Source organism: Dufourea novaeangliae, unplaced genomic scaffold (assembly GCF_001272555.1).
Source record: "Dufourea novaeangliae isolate 0120121106 unplaced genomic scaffold, ASM127255v1 scaffold175, whole genome shotgun sequence".
NCBI classification, from domain to species: Eukaryota; Metazoa; Arthropoda; class Insecta; order Hymenoptera; family Halictidae; genus Dufourea; species Dufourea novaeangliae.
Window position 1 is genome coordinate 169,495 of NW_015374053.1, and position 24,196 is coordinate 193,690.

The following is a 24,196-nucleotide window of genomic DNA, read 5'->3' on the forward strand; positions in this document are numbered from 1 at the left end:
TCATATAGTCATTTGGAAAGTAAAAATTTGTTCTTCCGTTTCAATTAATTATCACTATTATTAGTAATTTAATATCGTGATACGTCATTTTCGTATGCTATAATAGGTGTAGGAATATACTTCTTGTTTAATTTAGTACCCAGTATTGGTATCGGTAAAGGATAAATATGAGGTTTAATAGGAAATCTTGTACCAGCGATATCGATTTCATAACGTGTTGTAGGATTCATTATAAAATCTGTTGTAACAATATTCATATTCGATTGCGTATGTCTTGGTCCAGGTAAACTAATAAAACCAAGACAAATGTGTTTTTCTGTTGCAAAACCATACCTACAAATTCAATTCATTTATGACTTGATAATCTGGATAAATATATATTTCACTAGTATTCATCGTATGTACCTACCCAGCTGATGTAACAGTTCCTACAAATTCATTGTTTCGATAAATAGGTTCACCACCCCAGGGCCACACATCTTTATTTATATCCAGTTCATTAACAACGAATAATACCAATCGTTTTGTCACGCCTTGCTTTTTCTGATATTGTAAGGCAAATTTTCCAATGAAGTATTCTTTCTGTTGTAACAAATGATGATGTTAATATAGAGGTTTCAGAGTATTACAATTTGAACAATTTAAACATGCACGATATATATTTACATTTAATTTTACACTGTATCCGCTTCCAGCTTCGTACGGAGTAATGAACGGTGTCAGTTCTTCGGCCCAAAAGGGAATAAACCTTTCTATTCGCATAAAACGCTGCGTGAGTACACCTACATCGCGTACTCCGTAATCTTTGCCTACTTCCATTAAAGTCGCGTACACGTGAAGCGCATACTCTGAAGGTATATACAAACAATAACCAGATTCACCAGTATTTGTGAATGACATTATCATAACATCGGAGGCATACGCTACGTTGGCAGTCTGTCAGTATTAAAATTGTTGTTAAAGTTATATTGTAGATGCATAAACGTTCACTATCGAACCAATTTGTTACCTTGTATGTGAAGGGGGATAAATTAATGTTAGAATTCGAAAGTTCTGATAGTAATCCTGTTGCTTTAGGACCTACTAAATTGATTACCGTATATTTTGAAGTTACATCATTGAGGCCGACCGAGTGATCCGTTGGTAAATGTCTGTATAACAAGTGTACAGTTGCTACAGTTGAATTACTTGATTCCTATTAGCAGGTATCTTTAGTTACTTTTTACCTAGACATCCATTGATAAATACGCGTTTGTTGTGATGTAGGTGAAACCATGAAGTAACTGTTTTCTGACTGTCTTACTAAAATACAATCGTTTTCATATCCACCTCGTTCATTTTGCATTCCCGTATGCACTATACCACCAACTGGTATATTTGCATCGTTAGAACACAACTGTTGAAGATATTCTACGACTTCCCAACGACTAGACTGTGTACAATACAGTTAAACTATGAATAATTGTATAAGAAATTTATAATCATTCTCTTTCTATATACTTACTTTAATTTCAATTTTCGAAAATGAACTCATATCTATGATTCCTACTCCTTCTTGGCATGCTAGAAATTCTTCTTTCATAAAATCAAAGAACTTGGGTTTGTAGAAACTACCCGGCGGCATTACTGGCTTCTTTTGTCCTCCTTTTAATTGCATTAATCATATTTCAATTGGTGGAACGTAACATAGGACATAGAGAAAGGTCAAACAACTATTTTCTTACTCCTATAAGTAGAATCAAAGTACAGCGGACGCTCGTAGGCCATCTTCACTCCAAAAATAGCACCCCTCTCTTCAAGAACAGAGTACAAAGGGGAACAACGCAATTTCCGAGCATATTTATACTCGCATTGATGAGGATATAAAATTGCATAATTTCTACCCACTACTTCTCTTGTTCTTTGCTGTAAATACTGTTTATTGCTATGCAAATCAAGAAATCTTTGCACGCCAAAGGGAAGTATTTCTTGTGTAGATTCGCCGTTTATGAGGCACTCGGCCACTTCTTTACCTATACCTCCTGCTCCTATACGAAAGTGTTTTATAACATCCGTGTAATTTGTGATGCATATAATTAGAGATATACAAACTGTTTACCTTGTAGAGAATTTCCATTCATGCCTACAGCAACATAGTAATTCTTTACTTCTGGACTTTCTCCTAATATCCATCTACCGTCCGGTGTAAAGTTATCAGGGCAGTTGTATACATTCGGCTGTATGTTTTTCAAAATTGGTAATCTATGTACAACTTTATCCCACAAAGGTTTCCAATGAGAACGATTATTCTGAAGATAATTTTTCCAGTTTTGTGTTGGGACGGTACCATATTCAAATGCAGGTTTTGATTCAGGTTCGAACCATCCAACTAATAAGCTTCCTTGCCATTCCCTCATATATGAATATGAATCAAAGTCTCTTATGCATGGTAAAGTTATACTTGAATTAGGTGAAAAGGAAGAAGCAATTGCATAAAAATGTTCTGCAGGATATGCTGGGATTTTGACTGGTGGGTTACATCGCAATCCCAATTCACGTGCCCACTATACAGTAATTAAGTAAATATTATGAGTTGTATTCAATAAAGTTGAAAGTTGATGGATGAACAATTGTTCTTACCATTCCTGCACAGTTAACAAAGTATTCACAGAAGACTACACCATATTCAGTTTTTACACTCTTCACAGCTCCATTTTCAGTGTTCACTTCTTCTATTTTGCAATTCTCAATATACTTTGCTCCTCCAGTTTTTGCTAGTTTAGCTAGGACTTCACAAACTGCACTGGGATTAGCTACTGTATCCTCAGGTACCCAAACTGCACCTTCAATATCCTCTGTATTAAGATACGGATGTAATCTCTTCAGTTGTTTTTTACCTAAAATCTAATCAATTTATCACACATTAAAAGTTGTCCTTCTATTTACGTTACAACACGTGATTACTAATAAAACTTACTTCACAATGTAATCCTGTAGGTACATTATAAGCCATTCTACGTTTTAAAGCTATCATTCTATCTTTGGTTTGGGCTAAGTTTATGCTACCACATTGTTTTAATCCAATATCATATCCCATTTCTTGTAATTGCTGATATAACTTAATACTATAGGAGATTAGATTTCTGTGAGATATGGGTTTAAAAAGACCAAGGGTGCCCGATCCAAAATGGGATGTTCCACTTCCAATCCTGTAATAAGACTTTCAGTTTTCTGCAGTATAATGTTACGATTGAAAACGTTTAACTACTGAAATTGATTTTATTCAATAAATCAATGTATACCTGTCTTGTTCCACAACAAGTACATCATTCCATCCATTAACAACAAGATGATAGGCAACAGAATTGGCAACTGTCCCTGCACCCGCAATAATAACTTGTGATTGTGAAGGTAATATTGTTTTTTGGGGTGAAAAATTCGAGTATCTGTTAAAGTCTCTGCAGTTCTCATTTTTGTTGAGTTGCTCAGGTGTGAGAATTCCATTATTATAGGTTATATTGTGGGAATAATTTCTGCTAGCTTCTATTAATGTTGTTTTTTTCAAGAATGACACGTAAACGCATTTCGAGCACGTGTATCTTAGCATTAAACTGTGCATAGAATAATGATTATGTTGCTCCACCCAACATTCAAAGGCTTACTGCGAAAATACCTCGATTCTTCAAGCATATATGTTCTATTTCTAGAGTTTATAATAAAAGATATGTATGTACATTCAGAATATCTGTTATTATTAAGAAAATATAACATAAAATTTTGCTAGGAAGTAGAGTACATTAAAAGTTTATTTCAAAAATTTTAAATAAATCGTCATACAATAATCAATACATATAGTAATTAAAAGATACAAATATCTGTTTTACATTATGATTTCCTAAACTATTAGTAAGTATCTACATATTTTAATCGCAAAATTGATGTCTAATCTTCCTAGATAGCGCAAGTATTTTTTAAATATTTGAATATTGGGCGCCCATCTGAAGACAACCGATAACTCGAAACACTTAAAATCGTTGAGTTATTTCGATTCTCGAACCATAAGATAACGTTCATTCCAAATGGAAACCGCATTCAAAAAACCGTTGGTCCCATCATTCCTCCGTTCGTAAAGCTATGCTCGTAGTAAATTTTAGTGTTTACTGTTGAAAAGTTTGTCCAAAAATTCTTCGTCATGTGGTTTGTACTTCTGGCCATTTATATTTTCGAAATTTTATGTATTTTTACATTTGTGGTATACTGCGTCGTCACCTTCCTAATGTTAATGGTAAGGAAATCTCTTCATCCTTTATAATCGATTATTATCGTACTTTTTATTGACTAATAATGTTATTAATAATACAATCAAGTATAATGCTCAACCGGAGGAATTGAAAAAATGCGTAAGTTTAATAAGAGTTCTTTTACTCGTAACGGAACAAAATCGTAGACATCGTATATCTAAATAGTGTAAACGTCTAACTTAGATCGCGGTCAGAGGCGAAACCTTGGATTCGGAAATTCCTGCCGAAGTCAGTTATAACTGTCATTTTTAAACGAATAGATAATCTATAGCTAAACAAAGCGTATTAGTACGTTATATTATCATTACTTCGAGTTTTATTTCATTTAGACGATTTCATCAATCATTCCAGATTCGCGAGAACGTGGATTCTAAATTGGGAGTATTAACGGAAAAAGAACGGGCGGTGAGCGTTCAGGCTTTGAGAGTACTATTTTGAAGTTTAAAAGTATAATATAAATGTAATTTCGGTGTAAATAAAGTTACAGCGATCACATTGCGAAATAAAGAATGCAGAAAAGGTTTTAACGGACATAGAAAATAAAACGTCGAACTGTAGGGATCGATATTCGTCTCTGACAACAGAGTTGAAGAAGGATGTCCGGAAGATCGAGGAAGAGGTTAGACGGATTGCATTTCTCGCGCCAAAAGTGAAATAATTTAGCGTGATGAAATTTCGTACGTTTCACAGGTAAAGACATTGCAAAACCAAATTTCGACTTTGTCAGTTCGAAGGGAAGCTCTTAAGAGCGAAGTGATAAAGGTATTAGAATGAAAGATAAATAAAACTGACTGTGTAATGAAATTAATATAATTTCAGCAACAAGAAGATTATCAGACGACGTTGAACAATTTCACCAGGGAATTAGAAAGCAAAAAGGCATTGTTCTGTAGGTTGATGTTTTACTTAAAGAGACGTTTTTTTTATTCAAAGTATTTTTTTTTTATTTTCTAATATGATTGATTGTTGAATTCTTTGCAGCTCCGAGTACTGAAAAACCAAGAAATCCTCGCGTGAGTTGCCTTCCTTTAAAATGAAAATTTTCACCCATATTCATGTACGTATGATATCGTGATTTTTTGTTCACTTTTCGCAGTATTGTTTCTCATATTAAAACAGAATTAAGAACAGAGAAGCAAAGGCTATTCCCTCAAACGTTGAGATAGGATCGAAAGATTTATGGAACGTTCGACGGTTTCGATCGAATCGTAACTTTATTTATTATTCACAATATGTACATTCGAATAAATGATCGATATGGAAATGTTGTTCGCGTTTAACTGCACGATAGAAAATTGCGATAAAGAAGGGCGAATGGAATTCTGTTTGAAGGGAGATTTATTTTAATTAAGAGAAATTGTTTTGCATAATCAGCTAGAACAAGTTGCCTTTCTCGCATGCAGTATTGCGTGTGAACTGTTTAAATTAATTGGTAATATTTGCAGACACACTATACACAGTGTATATTTAAAATAGTTATTTGAGAAGTCCATTATTTTAATTGTGCTACTCTGTAAAAGAATCGAGTTACCCATATTGTTTACATACAAACACACAAATACAGATAGTGCATAGTAATGTTTTAAGGAACTTGCTTCTTATGCAACATGTTGGTTTTCCAATACGCACGTTTCTTGGTGGTACTGCGATGTGACGGGAAACTATATGTAGAATGATTGCATACGATGGCAAACTTAAATGGAGTATTTGTCGATTGGAACATAAATGGTAGAAACTTTTTTCAGAATCTTTTAAACATACGCGGGGGGAACATTCTTGCCGTTCCATTCTCTATTTTTTTTTCTTCTAACTTGTTCTTCTCAGCCGGAGGTTCGAAGTTTCCGTGTCATTTTTACAAAATTTCCAGTAGGACAGACAAGAATTCGCAGTAAAACGAATACTTTCGATACTAGAGGAAACTTCTAATCACACGTCTGTCCAAGTAACACGTTTTAGTCACGAAACGATTGAAAAATGAATTTGTACGTTCCGTTGCCTACATCATGAGATTCGTGAAAAACAGACAGACATTCTTCATGAAGAAACAGTATACATATATGTTCGATGCAGAGACCAGGATCGTTTCTCCTTTAAAGTTCCGTGTGATGCGAGGGAAATTTCTTCAGGACCGCATGGTAGAGATTATAAAATGTATAGAAACTGACGCTCAGGATGACGATCAACGCCGAGCCGAATATCCAAGACAGAAAGTTCCCGTCTATGAGGTCTGACGACTCCTTTCTCTTTTTGGCGCTTATCTCGCCCAGGGTGGTGCCTTTCCGCTCCTCCATCAGTCTTTTCATGTTCGCCAATTTCTCGCGGAGCTCGTCCACGGATTCAGCAATATCCACGATCGAATCGATTCCAGCTAGATCTGAAACTCGTACGAATACAGAATAATTCGGGGAATAGACGAGTCCCAAGGCGGCGACTGCGTCAGACTTGCTCCGAAACAACCATTAACGAGGACTTCCATTTTGCAAACAAAAATTAATTACATGCGTTTTCTGTTAATTTTCAACGTAAAGAAATAGATAAGAAGATTTTTACTTCGTGTTTGAATTTCGAACGATTATGACGAAAGGGAAACTGAATCATTTATGACAGGTGCAAGAAGACAAGTCATTCGTGTAATCAAATTTCAATTATGGTACAAAGAGTCTGTTGATTCGTGGATGTATCATTTTGTTTAAAGATATTGTGAATTGGAACCGGACCACTTACCGGCAGCTGCTTCTGGTGTGCAAGTATGCGTTACTGTTTTCATGATGCTCCCTTCTGTCTGTCTCTCTCGAGTGTATTCCTTGGTCCAGAATCTGACACAGCGGCCGGTATTGATCATCCAGCATCTCACGTTCTAGCGCAGTCTCCGTCTTCTGGAAAGTTAAGCCTCCCCGATTTTTTCTCTCTCTTTCATTTCAATGAAAATCACTGTTATAAGCAGCGACGAATTCACACGATAAATCTCTTTTTATTAAATGTTTTATAAATTTTTATGCAACCTATATAGAGTAAAGGTATTTGGCGTCGAGATCTAGTTGTAAATTATATCTCTACTTCAATCGAATACTTGCTCTTCGACGAATGGTTCTTCACGCGCAAATTTCGAATTGATTTCAGCAACAACATAGAGTACTTTTCTATGTCATAAAATTCAGAGAATTTGAAATTTACAGGAGAAACTAAATCTGGTTTAAAGTCGCTTTTGAATTAATATTATCGACATTAGATTATGTCTATTTATGTAAATTCACATTTTTCCAGGCAAACTCGCAAAGACGAAAAGAGAAATTTACTTTCTTCGTTCCAGTGTTCTACTTAAGGTAACAATGAAATAGAATAAAACAGTAACTATAATACTGTTTTATTTGCAATCACCGTTTGATAGTGTGGTATACTAAACATTTCCTTTGCAATTTGTAGATAATTCCGTTCAGAAGGAAGACCGAATTAAATCCAAATTCCCCGCGCTTGATTGAAACGAGCACTTCGATGTGAACGAGTCCTAAAGGATCATCGATCCCGCCGCACGATTGCGAACCGGACCATCAGTCGAAGTCGTGTGGCGCTCGGGTGGAGTCGGGTGTACGTTCGGTGGACATAGGCTGACGTCACGGCGCAAGATGGCCGCCGGTATTGGAAATGGAGTAGCGTAGAGGCTGGGGCGGTAGGAACGGACTGTAGGTGTGTCAGTGCTCGGCTTCACCGGGAATAATGCCATCGAAATGCCGTTCATCGAAGGCTGAGCCGCGCTTCGCGCAGTGTTCGTATGCACGGTTGGGATCGTTCGGTCGGCCGAGTCTCGGATGGTGAGATGATAAATCGCGAATTTCCCGGAAGAGGTCTAAATTGAAGCGACGTGTGTGTCTCCAGTACCACGATTTATTCTGACCTGGTGTACAGAACCGTTTAGCCTTTAATCGTAGCGTGTTCGTCGCATGACAGAGCGGCGTTCAGTGAACACGGTGAAACTGCGTCTGAATGAGATCGAAGTGGAAAGCAAACGGTGGCCAGTCGACGAGGTGATCTCAGCCCCGTGTGCTCCTATCTATTCTCCACCAGTTGTCAGACTCCTCGTTTGCCCGGCTCCGGGAGAGCCGAGGGGGCCCCGTGGGTGTCACAGGATCTGCATTGACCCGTTCCGATCGAGAGAGTAAAACACGGTTCGAGCTCGAAAACAGAGACGAAATGGAAAGGGAAGAATTCGCGTGGTGTTGACGACTCGTGTGCGCGTACATGGGGGATCGAAGCGTGTAAGGTGCGACACGTCCGGCAAAGTTCTGTTCCGTGGCCGATCTGTCAAAGGCCAACACACACGGTGAACGAACCGCCGAGTATCGATCTATCCGAGGATCGCGTGTTCCGGGCAGTCCTCGAGTTTTCGAACCCTGCAACGGGAGATCGATTTTTCCGAAAGGACTTGCTGCTAACAGTCTCTCTCTTTCTGTCAGAGCTGCCACGAGACCCGCGAGGCACATCGATTATATTCTTCGGCCCCTGTAAACAACGATACATGCAAAGAGGAAGAGGAAGGAATGCTTGGTATCATGGTGAAAATGAGACATGACTTTCGATCACGGTGAGTCGGCCCGTAGCCGACCAAGCGTATTCGTTAAACTTTGAACCGAAAACACTGTTCGAGCGATGATACCGCTGATATGTACCAGGTAACAGGGGAACGACATCGACGTGGGTAGTCCTGTGTGTGTTGTGTGGGTTAGGATTATCCCCAGTGAAGAAGATCCGACCGAGGTAGCAGTTTCAGTGTCTCGCCGTGTAGAATAGTTGATCGTGTCTTTAGATAGCGGATTCCGGCGCGTGGATGTCGTTAGGATCGGCTCGTGGGTGCGAGAAGGACAGAGGAAGTGAGACAAAGCGTACGAGAAACGGAGAGAAAGAGACGTGAAGAAGAAAAAAAAACGAGAGACGGAGAAAGAGCGAGAGAAAACCAGGGGGAAAAGATGACTGACTGAAGAGAGATTGGAAACGGACTAAAAGGTATTTAGAAGAGAACGAAACCAAGAAAGAGGGATTTTCGCGCGCGGACGGTGTCCTTCTGTGCGTTTCTGGAATTTCACGTTTATCTTTTGCGCGCGCGTTTTCTAGTGGAGTTCTGTCAGTGTTTGTCTGAAGGGTGAGTCCGGCAGGAATACAACGCAAAATGTGGAATATGATGTGCGACGTGATGCCGACGATTGCGGAGGACAGTACTAGTCAACGGAGTTCCCAGTTCTCTGGCGAGGACGGGAACTTCGAGCAGCTGATGGTCACGATGCTCGACGAGAGGGACAAATTGATGGAGACGTTACAGGAGACCCAGGAACGTCTCCAGGAAACAGAGGCGCGCCTCCAGGAGATCGAGAAGGAGCGGGACTCGTTGAATCGTCAGCTGAACGCCAATATCCCTCAGGTAAAGATCTTTTAACACCATGTAAATACCGTTATTCGCGTTACCTGCCGCTTAAAGGGATTATATACAAAGGCTGCCAAGCAATGCTGCCGGCAGTTGCATCTGTTTTGATTTAGCAGGTGCGACATGACTCCTGTATTCGATTGTATGTACAAGATATTGCGAAACTGTTATTCCAAAGAACAAACTGGACACCCTACAAATAATGGACGCGTTATGCTTATTATTTTCTCTGTATCAGAGTATCTTTGTGGAATTCTTTCTGTCGCTCTTACGTTCTTTTAGAATTCGGAAATGGATATTACCTGCATGATTAGTGGCGTGTGTTCGCACTATTGTTGAATCCTTGAATTGAGAAGAGAGGAAGTTGATTAAGGAGGATGTGGCTAAGGTATTTAAAAAATAATGGAAGTTTTTCTTCAACCGCTGGGTGAGGTAACTGTACTTTCGGGAATCATTACTTCAAAGGTACCGATAAAGGGACCCTTAATGACGATAGCATCGTTCGATAAGGGACTTCTGTGGGTATAGACATGGAAACAATGAGGTCTCGGATAGATCACGGTGGATAGACGTCTGATCCCGTATGTAGGTATATGTATACCCTTCGATGAGAAGCAAAAAACACGTGGCGGCTTGCGTCCTCAAGGCTGCCGCTCTCTTGAAAGTGCATTTAGAATATATCGTAGTATCCTCGTGAGTTTTTCGATGATCTTTTTGTCGGCATCGTTGAAGTTAACATTTAAGACTTAAATGTTCATAAATTATTTAATTTTCAGCGTATCCCACTTTTGTTTGGAGCCCCCTTCGAGTTAACTATCTCTGTATTATCAAAAATGTCCAAGTGTACTTGTGCATGAGAACCTTTGAACCTTGAAAAGTTAAATTGTAATTAAAAGAAATAAAATAACTATAGAACGCCCCCTCGGATCTTGTCAACGCCCACCGGTGGGTGATAGCGCCCACTTTGGGAACCTATAATCTAGATCGTTTCGCCATTGTTTTTTTATGAATTGTAATTCTGTAGCGATTCAAAAGTCGAAGCGTAGCATATTCTGGCGCGTGTGTCTCTTTAAACAGAAACGTTCTGTGTTTACCCTCGGCGAAGGGAAGCCGTTCCGGCGTTTTTCTAATTGCACGAATCGTGGCCGACTATGGATCTCTAATTGCTGAAACGTTTACGTAATGATCACAGTGGAAACGGTTCGAGTGACGCGTTATCTTCTCGGCGGTGTCCCAGTTTTTCGGATGTGAGAGAGACAGATGTGTGTACGAATCGTGTGATCTCAAACTTTACTGCAAACAGAGCTGTGTTTTATTATATGAATGTAGACTCAGAGGGATGTTTAGATTGTCTCCTTAGAAACCGACGAGAGAGGAGTGTCGCCACGAAGTTCTCTAATCAACTTCCATGGTTAATAATAAGCTGTTGTGAGTTTTTTGAAAGATAGGTTTTCGAGCATCAAAAACGCCAGCCATCAGAGGGTTAAAAAATATTGAGATGTATTTATAGAACGATGGATTGCCCGTAATCTCATTGTTACAGGGATTTTATAGAATTGCCCAGCGAATTTACTGCACCACCGTTAAGTCTGCATTGAACTTCCGATTGGAAGATCCGTGTCGGGATCGTCTTAAGTCTTAAAACCCCGCGGAGACTCGAAGCAGTCCGATCCAGCGCATACTTGAGAACTGCCTTGATCCAATCGAATCCGACGAGGCCGGTTTTCTCATCCAGCTAATAACTCTGTACTTAACGGCACACTTGAGCCCTCCGGGCTTAATATTGCTCTAAGAAACTAACAATTTTTTAGTGGTTCACAGATAAACACCACAGGAACTTATTCTATACAATATTCGATCCTACTTCGAGTCCGTGTATCGTTGATTTTAAGGTCTCCATATTTCTGAAAATTTGTCCATAAAGAGGACAAACAGGACTCATTTTTTCAAATTTTTAAACACTGCCCTCAAATTTTTTTTTAAGTCCTCAGTCACCAGATCTCAATACAATAGAGGATTTATGCGAAACGTTAAATTCTAAATTGACAGTAATAAATATGAATGAATCCCACACTTTCAAAATATATTAGTATACTACTCACGTTTGACTGTCACTGTATACCGTCGAATAAAGCGGTCTCTGTGCCGCGAGAACGGCCGTGGAAATGACTATTGCGGTTTCCACCGTACGTAGCATAGGTGTTGCGTCCTTAATCGGTTTCCGAGAAGCGTGAAATATCCCCCTTTTCCCTGCTCGTGCCTTTTACTTAAGGCGACACGCTCATTTTTCCTTTTCTTTTGCATAAGCGATCGACACACAAACTCACTCACAGAGGCCGTCGGTCGTCGATAGCTTTCGCTTCTTCGAGCTCTTTAAAGCCTCTGTTACGCAACGGGTTAAGCTTGCTTTTCCTTGGAAATGTTTCTCGGACAATTTAATATTCCCTTCGGGTGAATCGATTGTCCGCTCCCGTAATGTATCGAGAGTTTAACGACCGGTTGATTTTTTCGAAATTCAAACCAGGATCAATCGGTTGTTGCGATTCCCGCTGTTTTTAATTCAGCGTGGCTGCGGTGGCCTCGTCTAGCACATCATCACGGATGACGAGTGTTGCGTGCAATTAAGTGCAATAATTGAGAGCCACTCTCGTGTGGGAAAAAGCAGCCGATGATACATACACAGGGTGTCCTATTTTAATCGACCTGACTCGAATATCTCCGAAACTGTTGACGATATTAAAAAATGTTTCAGACAAGAATTAAATCGTATCAGGTGCATACTTTCCGATGTAACTTTTCACTCGGAGGTCGTATGAAGGTCAACTTAATTTTTTTAAAATGGAATTGTATATTTTTTAATGCACTGTCTAATATTACACATGTCTGCTCCCTGATACCATTTCACTTTTGTCCGAAACATTTTTTAATATCGACAACAGTTTCGAAGATATTCGAGTGGGTCGATTTAAATGAGACACCTTGTACATATGAGAAAAAAAACTCGACCAGCGCAATTCAATTCCTCAATTGCTTGTCGAGTATACGGAAAATTAATGTTTCTTTAAAGACACGTTTGTTAGTTATACGTTTGAATGGTAAAAACTTTCGACATCCAAGTCTATGCAAAATAGGAGTAATAAATAAATATCGTGTAATCGTTGAAAGGAAAGGGAAGAAAAAGGAAACTGACATAATTTGCCTTCGAGATCGTTCGAATCAAGGCGCACCAGAGACAGAGAGGAGTCTCGAGGACCGATATTACCTGCGTTGTGGTCCAATTCCATGCGATGTACGCGCATAACGGGAAACCGCCGGAAATGCACATAGATCTTGATGCAAGCCGCATATAACGCAGCCCAGCGGCCGTCTTATTCACCTATTTCTCCACGAAATCTCGCCGTATATATATACATATCTCGGGACATGAATTTACGGCATGAAATCTCGTTGTTAGTTACCATTTCTTGGACCATCGACTTTGAATGATATCTCGTATATGTATAATAATCTCCGACGATACGCGTTTTGAATAGAATTTTGTATTATCCTTTATTAAAGCAGACCGAAGAATGTCTTTTATGAAGGTTTCGTGCAAAGACGACTCCTTACGGATGTTTCTTCAACCTATTAATAGTTTATTATACACGATTTATCATACACCACGTAATTATTAAAAAGAGTAGTAAAACATGCTTTTTTACATTTTTCATCATGGATAGAAGTAGTTTAGTTTTATTGTAGTAAAAAAATATATACGAAATTATTATTATCATACAGGGTGAGTCTATCTAAAATAACTATCGAATATTAATTTTCAGATATTCATGTGAAAAATTGTGAATTTGTGTAAATATCCCCGGTCTACTGATAACGTTTCGTGGTCCCCACCCTGTATACGTCGAATCCACTCGAGGGGAGGTTAAAAGAGACACTGCTGGCGATTAGAAAAAAAAAAAATCGAATTGTGTGCATCGGTATTTATGTGGTACAAGGACAACAGTCGAAAAAAAAAACGAGTCGATAATTTATTATCAGTTCCCGTTGCGGACAAAACGTGACGAAACGCTCCCTTGCAGCGTATTTTCGCAGGGTTTGGCAAGATGCAACGAAAATCTATATAAGCCGAGGTATTGGCTTCGACAGCGTCTTATCTTGCCAATGCTAGCCCCGAAAATGCGCCGTTTTTATCGCCGGATTTAGCAACACAGAGCCGTGCCCCCTTTCGTTCCTTGCGTGCCATTTCCATTCCTTCCGCGATGCAACCTCTTTTCTTTCTTTTTTTCTTCTATCTTGAATACGTACGTAAGGTAAACGCACCAATGAATGAGCACTTACGAGATTTTGTAACTGTTTTGGCACATGAAAATTAGATTTTTCAATATCTGTACCTTTTTCTAACATGTATAAGATTACAATTTGAAAAATTGGAGCAATGTTATTTCTTAAATTAAAAAGAAAAAAATACAGATTTAATGAACAATATTAAGTAAATTAATATTTCTAACCAATGGCGCGAAAATTGTTTGAATATGAAACAAGAAATTGAAAGGAAACAATATTTAAACTTAATTTACTCGTTTTTAGTCAAAATCACTCATTCCATTTATTTTGCAAGAAGCTGCGAATCTTTCGTAATCCACTGGATCATCGTTGTAGGTGTCTCTACGAAGCGACAAATTGATTCTTATTCGGTTTCGAAAGTTCGGTTAGAAATCTTGCGGATCGACCGTTTCTCGTTTGCACACATCGACAAACTTCGTAGCGTAAACTGGCGATAACCGAATAGAAAAAGTTCTTTTTTTTTTATCGCTCGGTAAAACTTGCACGCGCGCGCCCTATCTCTTGATAAGCGATGCAAGTCAGACACTGAATGCGTGGCGGACGTTGAAATTCTCGATGAAGTAGCTGGGTCGTATCTTTCGAATGACAATTGATCGATTTTTATATCGATTTCCGAACGATTATAACAATAATTCAATTTAAAAGTGTCCATATCCTTTCAAGTTTGCCCATTAAGTCGACAAATAAGACTACAGACTCCTCTCGATTATCGTCTTGAACTCGGGACAATAACCTTATAGGAAGAAATGCTTCAGACCTTTGTAAATTAGTTTTCTTGCCCGAGCCTGAGCAACAAAGTATGCGCTTGACAGGTTCACAGGGCTAACGCCTGGACAATAATCGTGTAGAACAAGCCAGACGATAATCGAGAAAAGTCTGTATACTCTGATTATTTTTCCAAATTATTCAATAGTGCCCCTCTATTATAAAATCACATTTCTTCGAAACAATTGCAAAATAAATAATTGATAAATATTTCTTCCGAACTGAAATAATTTTTATTAGATTCTCTACTGTAAGCACCCATAAAGCTCATTTTGATCAGTTCATAGTTCAGCAATTATAATTCATCCAAAATGGGTTGACATTATATTTCAAACACCTGTAAAATCATCAGTTTTTCAAATATTCAAAAATTCTTCGAGATACGTCTTTATATCGCTATAGACTACGATATATCTGAATGTCAACGAATTCTAAAAATGTTATTTAACAACAGAATCCGAAAAAGTATCCGATTTCACGTGGGAATGACTGGAGAACTCCTCGATGTCCGATCACCAGGCTCCCTGAATTACACCCGGGGATCTCGGCCAAGACTTTCAAGACCCGTCTACGGGTTCGTTTCCAGCATTCCCAGGTGGTAATTAACGATCCCTCGGGGGCCGACGCGAGCACGCGAAGAAAGAGCCGCACGAGGTGTTCGGAGGCGAGTGCGCCTTTCTAATCCTGTTTATCTTTTTCCACCCGTGTCTGGAAAGTCATCGTGAGGTGCGAAAATGGGAGGGGCCCCCGCGAAGGGCTCCTACACGTAGAATGGTGGCGGGAACGGGCACACAATGTAGAGCACATTGATATATCCGTGGAGAATAAGGGAGAGAAACCAACGGTCATATCGATCCGTCCGTCGCCCGATTGGCTTTTATGTGCACGCGCCGGGCTCCTATTCTACAGGGTGTCTGATAGACGGTGCACCGGTGCGAAAGATGATTCGAGAAAAAAGAATCCACAGAAAACGTAGAAAAGAGAAGGATTTCCGTTCGAATTAATAAATTGTAGATACGGAAGGATATCGGATGCCAGGCTCTTCTTGAGACTACCGACAGAGTGGATATTGGATTTCTGGTCGGATCGAATACGAAATTCAGTCGCACGCGATAAGTGATTTCGCGTTCCTCTGTATACATAGTATATCGCGAATCGTGTGTCCTCGGTCGAGATTCCACTGAAATATCTACGCCCACATTCCCCGTGCGTCTCTGGCAAAACAGGAAAAAAATTCGTCGTCCATCGTGTGACTCTCGTTTATTGGGGCATTCCACGTGAAATCGGACACTTTTTGGAATAACATTTTCGGAATTCGTTGACACTCGGATATACTATAGTCTATGTAGCGATATATAAATGTATCTCGGAGGATTTTGGAGAATTTTGGAAAATTTTCGATAAATTATAATTGCTGAACTAGCAAACTGATCAAGATCAGCTTGTGCTTACAATGGAGACCTAAGAGTACGTAATAAAAATGTTATAATATCGGGAGACTATTTAAGAACTTGAAAAGAAAAACTAGGTTATAGTCCTATTTGTCCTGTTTATGGAGAAATTTTGAAAATTAATCGAAGTTAAGGCTGCGTAGAAGCACGTCGGCTCAATATTGAAAACTCCCGACGAGAGTACTAAAAATTCGAAAGACGCTGCACACTGGTCGAAGCACAAAGAATACAATAGGAGAGCAGTTTGAAATGCACGCTGTGTGCAATTAGCAAAGAGTTATTCGCGGAGGTCGCAGGCCGAAGGCGTTCGATTTTCTCTCGCTAATCGGCTCCGAGGCGACCAAGCCGAAGAATTCGAGTTGTTAGCACTCACTTAACAACCTGACGCTCAACACTTTTGCGATCCGTCGATAAAAAAAGAAGAAGGGAAAGCGGGTTGTCTGGTGGTTTTCAATCGTTATCCCTTCGACTCGATAAGAAAATGATTCGACGAAACGGAAGATTTCGTATTTTGATTATTTTGCGATTACGCACAGTTCTCCACGATTCATTCGTGTTGGGTTAATTGATTCGAGTTCATTCAGAGACAGGCAAACTCATGATTAAAAGAGTTTCGAATAACGAGTAGAAGATTAAAAAATACTTCGTTATTTTTAAACGTTTAAATGTGGAAATTCCAATTTTTATAATAAAACAATAATTATTCTTACACGAGTCGACATTATTTAATCTCATTAATTGTTTAAAACTTTGGATGACGTATATAGTGCAGTCTTTCACTATGTATTATTCGAATAAAATTCTACCCAACTCTGCTTTCCAGAAACAATAAGACTGCAATATTGTATAGCTCGAGAAGTAGGGGGTAAGGGGGCAAGATATTACTTTCTTTCGAGACCACCGGGGGCCCCTACTCACTCACTCTGTTTCTCTCATTAAAAGTTCAATTTAATTCAATCGCTCTGATTCATATTAAGGGCCTGAATTAAGTCAAATTGGCATTAAAGTTGCTCGTCTCGAGTGATCCGGATTGAAGTGACCGGTCGCCGTGTGGCCCCCCGCACGTATATCGCGAATTAGGATGGATTTAATTGAGTGCATATCAGCCTGACTGGAAGAAAATCAAATTCTGCTCGAAATATAAAATAGATCCACTACCATTCTAGGGGTAGATAGTACCTACTCGCCAAATAATGGAAAGAAATCCTGATAAACATAGGTCGAAAAATTAATATTTTCAAAGTTATGAACAATTTTTCTCAATTGAATTTCTCAATTCAAAATAACCGCGGCAACGACGAAGCAACTTCTCTGTATGAAACGTTGGGCAGGTCGCACACAAGGTGTTTACTCTCGCCGCAACCGATCCCCGTCGCGCGTTCCACGCATACGGGAGATTGGGTGTGGATATCGTGATGTAATTCGCGCCGGATTACAGGCTGCGCCACGTAGCAATTGGAGTGCGAAGGGCAGAGTCATTCGAGCGGCTCCTGTTACCCGTGGTTTTTTCTGGCATCGTTCTTCCGCGATTTTCCTCTCCAGGATTTTCTCCTCGGGGTCTTTTTCTTTTAAAGGGGATAACACGCCCACGTACGCAGGGGGGGGGGGCAAGGTTAAAATTCAAATCGACAAATTTTATAAACTTGTTCTATCTACGGTCGATCTATCGAATATTATACCACCCACGCGTGTAGGCACACATCAGCGTTGTTTGCTCGTTTTAGCCTGGTATTATCTACTCCTCCGTTATTATTTCTTCCTTTTTAACAGGTTGCATGTGAAGTGGGCGTCCCAATTATTATCAGCGTGGCGTGTTCCCCGATAAATTTGCGAGGGTTCTTCCAGCCTGTCGGAATATTCGAGCATATTACGGGCGGAGACCGATCCTGGCAGAGAATGTCGTCCAGAGGGTGGGGGGGGGGGGAGAAAAAAAGGGGGAATCCAGGCTGTGTGGTACGCGATACAAAGACCGTTTCGTTTGTAATACTGCGGAAAGTTTCGTCCTATCTGGCGCAAAAAAGGCTGGGAACCTCTCTCTCTCTTGTGGCTAAGGTGAGGGGAGAAGAGACTCTTTTGTTTTTTTATTTCTTTTCTTCGGTTTCTTTTTCCTACCTCAATCCCACCCTCCCCAATTCGTGGCTCGACGATCGACCGATGAAAAACTGACCCGCTCGCAGTTTCGGCGCGTAACGCCTGGCCAGAGGGTTCAGGGGTGGCAGGAGAAAAAAACTGCAAGCGCGTGCACCGGAAGTTGGGGCTGAAAAGAGAGAGAAAAAAAGAGCGTCAGCCGCGAGGCGAAATAGGCGATCAGGCCGCCTCGACCCTCCGACCGACAGAAATTCAGATCGGGGTGAAATAGTTTTACCCTCTCTGGGGGAGAGTTGCTCTGGCATTGTTGCAAACGAAAATATTCTCCGAGGCGTGTAGGGGTTTAAATACGACAGGGATTATAAGAAGGGATCGAAACGAACAGTTGTTTATCGTTTTTAGAAGAATTCTGCTCGAATCTTACAGAGTTTCATCGAAATCGACGATTTTCAATTCGAAATCTTCCCTTACCAGTATCACGTTAAGATATATATGTTTAGGTCTTCATTATTAACAGTATGAGTATACACCCATTGTCTGGAAAACTTATTACTTTCATTATTACATTACTACTAATTATCTGTACGAAGTGTTAAATATTCCTGTTTAGAAATTCAATGTTTCTTCCTGTAATTTAATGGGACCAATCATCGGTGACTACCATCCCAGTCAATATATTAAAAAATGATCATTACACCTGCAAACCTTTCCATGTAAGATCCCCACCGAATTTTCTCTTTACTTTTCTAATGTATACACCTCCGTACCCTTTTGTATTCTTACGGTTTTTCTCTATGTGGCCGTCAGGGGCCTGAAAATCCCGTTTTCGAAGTGCTTCTCGAGGGCTCCGAATAGCCCGGGAACTCTATCGATCTTTTCCCCTCGGCACGGCTGATTATTCCACAGTCCAGGAAATGGTAGTGTGCAGCTCAGGTAGCTAGTGACGACGATTCGGCTGAAAATTCGTGAAAGGACCGAAACGAGAAACCGCCAGCCGGCGATCGGGATAGGCAGCCAGCAGCCAGCAGCACCCGGAGGAGGTAGCTGGCGCGGACGTTTCGGGGGGGGGGGGGGGAAAAATTTTTAGAGGCGGGTGCAATGCACCGGGGGCATATACGCGATATACGCTGCCCGCGATCAATACCCACCCCACCTTACTCTCGGCCGTGGGCGCATGAATGAACCTCGCCTTTTACACACTACTCGCCGCCCTCGGTAGTAGTTCTCTCTCTACTCGCGCGCGCGGACTCGGTGCAACGCGCCGCCGCCGCCTTCGGCTAGAATGCAGCGGCTCTCATGGCCTCTGGAGATGTTCGATATTGCGTCTAGTGATGGGCGATATTTATCCATAACTGTATACATCGATATTTTAGAAACTAATAATTACAGGTCTATAGGTTATATCTTAGAAAATTCTCTTTGATTCAAAGTAATATTCTCTTGAATATATTCAGCTCTATTTTTTAATTGGTAAATCGATAGGATTTTCATATTGATATTATGAATATCGATACTTTTTGAACAATATTTTTCATGTATCGATACTTAATGAAAAAATGTACGTATCGATACTGAATGCAATATCGGACATTTCTAGAAGACATTAGTGATGGGCGATATTTATCGATAACATAGTACAGTGACCTGTAATTGTTAGATTCTAAAATATCGATAAAAAATAGTGATATATTAAAATATACAGTTACCGGTAAATATCGTCCAGCACTAATGCCCTCCCCATACCCGATTCTCCGCTCCCCTGGGGATATAGTCCGCTTTGTTACAGCTTACACTTAACGTATGTCTGAGTATTCCGAAATTTCATTTCGTTTTACCTCGGGAAATATGAACCGTCTTCAAGATCGGACAAATAAGTATATGTCTTGGAAATCGTCATCTTCTGGGCTCGTTGAACGATTGTACCGATTGGGGGTGAACGTGATTCTTTTAGGTTCTTTGTTATCGTAATTATCGTATTCTGAAGCAATTTTTACTTTGCAAGTCCTTGTCGAGATTATTGGACAGACAGTCCTTTCAAACTGAAGTAGACTGGGACAACAGACTATGAATAGATGTCGATAGTTCTGTTCTTATCGAAAAGAGTCTCCTCAGGATACATATTGTATGTGTCCAAACAACCGAAATTTCTAGATATAAAGCTGTGGGATTTTAGACTGGAAATATACAGTATATTCCCGGGGAAAATGTTACTAGACAAAAATTCAGCGATTTTCTGATCGGTGCAGCAGTCGATGTTTTACAGCTACGATTTTTCATGCGAATCTGTTCTTTCAGGAAGGTCGAAATTACCATTTCAGTGCGTGCAGGGTGGACAAAGGATTCGGAAATTGTTCCCTTGAAAAGCGTGTGTAATTTGTACGCCTTTTACGAGCAACCGATCGAAACGTGGCCCAATTTGACGGGATCCTACGACAATCGTTGGGACGAGGTTGACCCGATTTTTTTTTAGAGTTTCGATTCTTTTCCACCCCCATTCTCTATCGGGTATTCTCCCCTCAGCCAGGGATCCGAAATGTTCCAGGAAATTTGATACTCGATGTTCGTCCGAGGGTTTAACCCAATAACTGCAATTATCCACCAAAGTGGATGCCAATTTTATCATTTTAGTGACAATGTTTGAAACATTTCTTGACTATCGGCAGCACGAACTCTCTTTAACACTATTAACACAATTACTGAAATCCGAGAGATACTTTCATCGGAATTTATGTTACCCTCTACTTTCTTGTATACTTTATATTACACAATTTAACATTCAATGCTGGTAGTTCTAGTGTTAAATGACATCCAAACATTAGAATAACGGTGTTACTATGACTACTAGTGTCGTTATTTATCGTGACCACATTACTTATAAAAGAAATAGCAATATTTTTAAAAATCTGTCGAATAGTCTCAAAATGACAATTGTTTCTTGATTTCATGAGAAAAAAATATTTTTGTACAAGATACCAAAATGATGCAGTGAGCGGGTTAATATCGACGATGGGATTTGAGAACCACCTGTTTGAAGTGCACTCTCGCAAGACACACAGCAGCGCCGTATATAGTTCGCGAACGTTAGCCTCCTATCCACCCACTGTGCATTATTACCGACGACTGCGGTTATACGATTAATACGCGAGTTGAATTCATGGCGCGCTCACGATTGTCGCGAACTCGAACCTCGTCTTCTCGAGGAGGCGACTGTTCCGAAAGTTAAAATTAGTACGTCTGGCTCTGCTGGTCTTATCCACTTGGAAACCAAGAACCCTTTTATCATCTGTCCTTGTAGTATCCGCGGAAACGGTTTGAGATCGAATCCCGATTAGACAAAACAAAATTTTAATTCAACAAATGTGTACAGAAATGTGGTGAAAGGGTAAAAAATTATTTCTAATTTTATTATTTATACAGAAATGCAACAACGTTGAAAAAGCCATATTTCCTTTTAGGAAACAACATATGAAATCATTGCAACTTTTTTCGAGACAATGCAAAATTAAAAATGACAGGAATATTAATGAATATTTGGCTCGTGAAAATTAGATTCTTTAATATCTGTACCTGTTTGCGACGTATAGATTTCAGCGTGGAAAATTGGAAAGATCGTTATCTCTAGAAGAAACAATTACCATGTTTATTTGTTGGTGACGTGTTCCTGAAAATTTCATCGATTCCCCGGTCCTGGTCCGCTGTTGACAGAGCTCTCGGCAAACAGATCGTTCGGTCGGAATATATACATATACATATGCTATCAGGCTAATGAATTCGAATCCACGGCAAACAATTCTCTCTGTTGCAATATGCATTAAGGTCTAGAGCAGAATTATTCGAGCGACTCCGTGTCTATCTCTCTGTCCCAGTGTCCGTACCCACTGTCTTATCTGTGACTTTTTCTTTTTGCTTACGCTCGTTACCTATTTTCCATGTAAACCGATAGTACCGTATTCCGTGTCAGCGAGACACACACACACACAGATGGAATGGTCGCGCTAATATTGATTTCCCTTCACATTCCACGCGTCTTTTCGCGTGTGTTGGTATTGATAATTCATGAGGGGGTATCTGTTGCACGCTTGTCTTTCTCGAGCCTCTGTTGTCAGCAGCGTTTGTGCCATTAAGCTTCAGTATCCCCTAAATAATATTTCCTCGAGACCTTCAGCAATTTCGAAAGTCCACCCCAAGTTTAATAATTTTATAATATTTCTAATCTCATTTCCCATCCTGTACATGTATACCAAAAGGCACAACATTTATGCCCGTTAAATAGATTAATAATAATATGTACAGTTGGACCTCCGTGGCGTGTAAGAGAGGCAGTAGGAGGAAAATTGAGCTGGACTTGGACGCTCTCGAGCGTATTTAAAATATCGAAATTCATTAATTCGACGGTGGAACCGGTAGAGAAACCGCGGAGGTATCGTATCTGGCCGCTCGTTAGCCAGGTATGCGCACACCTGAGAGGTGTGGCGGAAAACGGTGCCTGACCAGGGGGCTACCGCCGCGTGCTTCTTGTACGTCGTTGTCGTTGTCGTCCACCGCTATCGCCGACGAAGGGGGAAGGGGGATAGGTTGTTTAATGGCTACCTACGAGAACGAAAGTGCTCACCCACGCATCCCATCTGACGGACATTTCGATGTCGGGTTCCAAGTACCTCGGTGTACATACATACGTATCTCGTGTTGCCTTGCTAATTAAACGCGAACGGATGTAAAACATGAAATGCGGCGGCAGATAAGGCTTGCGAAATCACGCCTGGACTGAGGCTGTTACGAATATTCGAATAATTCGAATGGTGATGTGTTCTTCCTAAATTCGAATAGCAGTGGAATTCAAATTTGATATTCCAATCATTCGAATTATTCGAGATATTCGAAGTGATCGAATTTTGGATTGTACTGAATAGGAATCGGAATATAATATATATTTTCACAGTTTATCGTGAAATTATTTTCACATTGGCCTTTACAATTGTTTCTTTTTCAAACGTTAAATCTGAATCTTCCTAAGAAAATGTCTGTTATCCTGAAGTTGGGATTTTTCGATTGGCGCAACATCCTCGTGCGTATGGATTCCTCTCCGCGTGAGAACAGAAACGTGTGTTCCTTTTATAATTTACAACCGGTGATACAGGTAGTAACAGGGAGGCAGGGGGCGTGGTGATTGTTGCATTGTTCAGTGGCGAGATGAACGATGCAGACGAGAAGGAATCGAAATCGCTGGGACGACTGGATGCATGTGTAAAGATACAACGTTACGTAACTCTGGAAACACGAATAGAACGCCTAGGCCTACATACTTATGGGTAATTTGCATCCTTTTAACACCTGCACGTGCCAATTATACGTGTATACGGTGCTTACACTGACAACATGTTAAAGGATCAGGACAGCTCTGATGTAATATTTACAATTACGCGTGCTGCTCTAATAGCGGAAATATTTATCCGTTTCGATTTTATAAATCAGAGCCAAGGAATCCAAGATTCCCTTCTCCCCTCCCTTAACCCCTTGCCTTACAACAGATAATAACGATTTCAAACTGAATTTAGAATAAATGTAACACTTGCCATAAAAATAGAATTCCTTCTGTATCTGGGAAAATATTAATGATAAAGTAATTCTTGAGACTGAAGTCGTACAAAAAATCGTATGGCAAGGAGTTAACAGTCGAACAGGAAGTTTATCTACGCGAAATATATTTTATTTCACACGCAGAGTATTGTTGCGTCCCCATGAAAAGTCGCTCTGCGTTCCAGTGAACACGACCCTTATTTTTCTAAAGATGGTTGAATCGTAAGAGGAGTTTTTGCAACTGGATTCATTAACGTCTAGCGAGTCAGTGGGTCAGCAGT

General features: G+C 40.1%; 4 protein-coding genes across 10 annotated transcripts in view; 2 read left to right on the forward strand and 2 right to left on the reverse strand.

Moving 5' to 3' along the window:
- Positions 1-68: 68 nt before the first annotated feature.
- On the reverse strand, positions 69-3,586 carry LOC107189863 (pyruvate dehydrogenase phosphatase regulatory subunit, mitochondrial-like). The gene is made up of 11 exons (XM_015578542.1): positions 3,282-3,586; positions 2,957-3,188; positions 2,620-2,883; positions 2,099-2,543; positions 1,725-2,027; positions 1,505-1,644; positions 1,227-1,432; positions 1,010-1,151; positions 667-936; positions 410-582; positions 69-333 (listed from the first exon to the last, which is right to left on the reverse strand). The coding sequence occupies exons 1-11, from the start codon at positions 3,584-3,586 to the stop codon at positions 69-71; spliced, it is 2,745 nt and encodes a 914-aa protein (XP_015434028.1).
- Positions 3,587-4,171: 585 nt separating this feature from the next.
- Positions 4,172-5,394, forward strand: LOC107189864. Its single transcript, XM_015578543.1, has 8 exons — positions 4,172-4,264; positions 4,347-4,379; positions 4,632-4,706; positions 4,768-4,899; positions 4,971-5,042; positions 5,100-5,169; positions 5,262-5,293; positions 5,377-5,394. Exons 1-8 carry the CDS (start codon positions 4,172-4,174, stop codon positions 5,392-5,394), a joined length of 525 nt encoding a protein of 174 aa, XP_015434029.1.
- Positions 5,395-6,370: 976 nt separating this feature from the next.
- Positions 6,371-7,085, reverse strand: LOC107189969. The gene is made up of 2 exons (XM_015578666.1): positions 7,005-7,085; positions 6,371-6,654 (listed from the first exon to the last, which is right to left on the reverse strand). Exons 1-2 carry the CDS (start codon positions 7,045-7,047, stop codon positions 6,371-6,373), a joined length of 327 nt encoding a protein of 108 aa, XP_015434152.1. The 5' UTR covers positions 7,048-7,085.
- A 1,322-nt stretch (positions 7,086-8,407) lies between these two features.
- The window catches only part of LOC107190002 (liprin-alpha-1), a 33,375-nt gene continuing 17,586 nt past the window's right edge, over positions 8,408-24,196 (forward strand). For all 7 annotated transcript variants that reach the window (XM_015578712.1, XM_015578713.1, XM_015578717.1 and 4 more), the window contains exon 1: positions 8,408-9,690. In XM_015578712.1, coding sequence (XP_015434198.1) covers positions 9,442-9,690 — 249 coding nt within the window. In that variant the 5' untranslated portion in view covers positions 8,408-9,441. The remainder of the gene's footprint in view (positions 9,691-24,196) is intronic.

What these genes read in the sequence shown, in the direction of transcription:
- LOC107189863 (XM_015578542.1), bottom strand. Translation starts at nt 3,586, where the DNA reads ATGCTAAGATACACGTGCTCGAAATGCGTTTACGTGTCATTCTTGAAA. An exon ending in CTACAGGATTACATTGTGAA is followed by an intron (nt 2,884 to 2,956) that starts GTAAGTTTTATT and finishes TAAATTGATTAG; the next exon opens with ATTTTAGGTAAAAAACAACT. An exon ending in TATCCCCCTTCACATACAAG is followed by an intron (nt 937 to 1,009) that starts GTAACAAATTGG and finishes TAATACTGACAG; the next exon opens with ACTGCCAACGTAGCGTATGC.
- LOC107189864 (XM_015578543.1), top strand. Translation starts at nt 4,172, where the DNA reads ATGTGGTTTGTACTTCTGGCCATTTATATTTTCGAAATTTTATGTATT. An exon ending in TGAGCGTTCAGGCTTTGAGA is followed by an intron (nt 4,707 to 4,767) that starts GTACTATTTTGA and finishes ATAAAGTTACAG; the next exon opens with CGATCACATTGCGAAATAAA. An exon ending in TCCGGAAGATCGAGGAAGAG is followed by an intron (nt 4,900 to 4,970) that starts GTTAGACGGATT and finishes TACGTTTCACAG; the next exon opens with GTAAAGACATTGCAAAACCA.
- LOC107189969 (XM_015578666.1), bottom strand. Translation starts at nt 7,047, where the DNA reads ATGAAAACAGTAACGCATACTTGCACACCAGAAGCAGCTGCCG. An exon ending in CACACCAGAAGCAGCTGCCG is followed by an intron (nt 6,655 to 7,004) that starts GTAAGTGGTCCG and finishes TACGAGTTTCAG; the next exon opens with ATCTAGCTGGAATCGATTCG.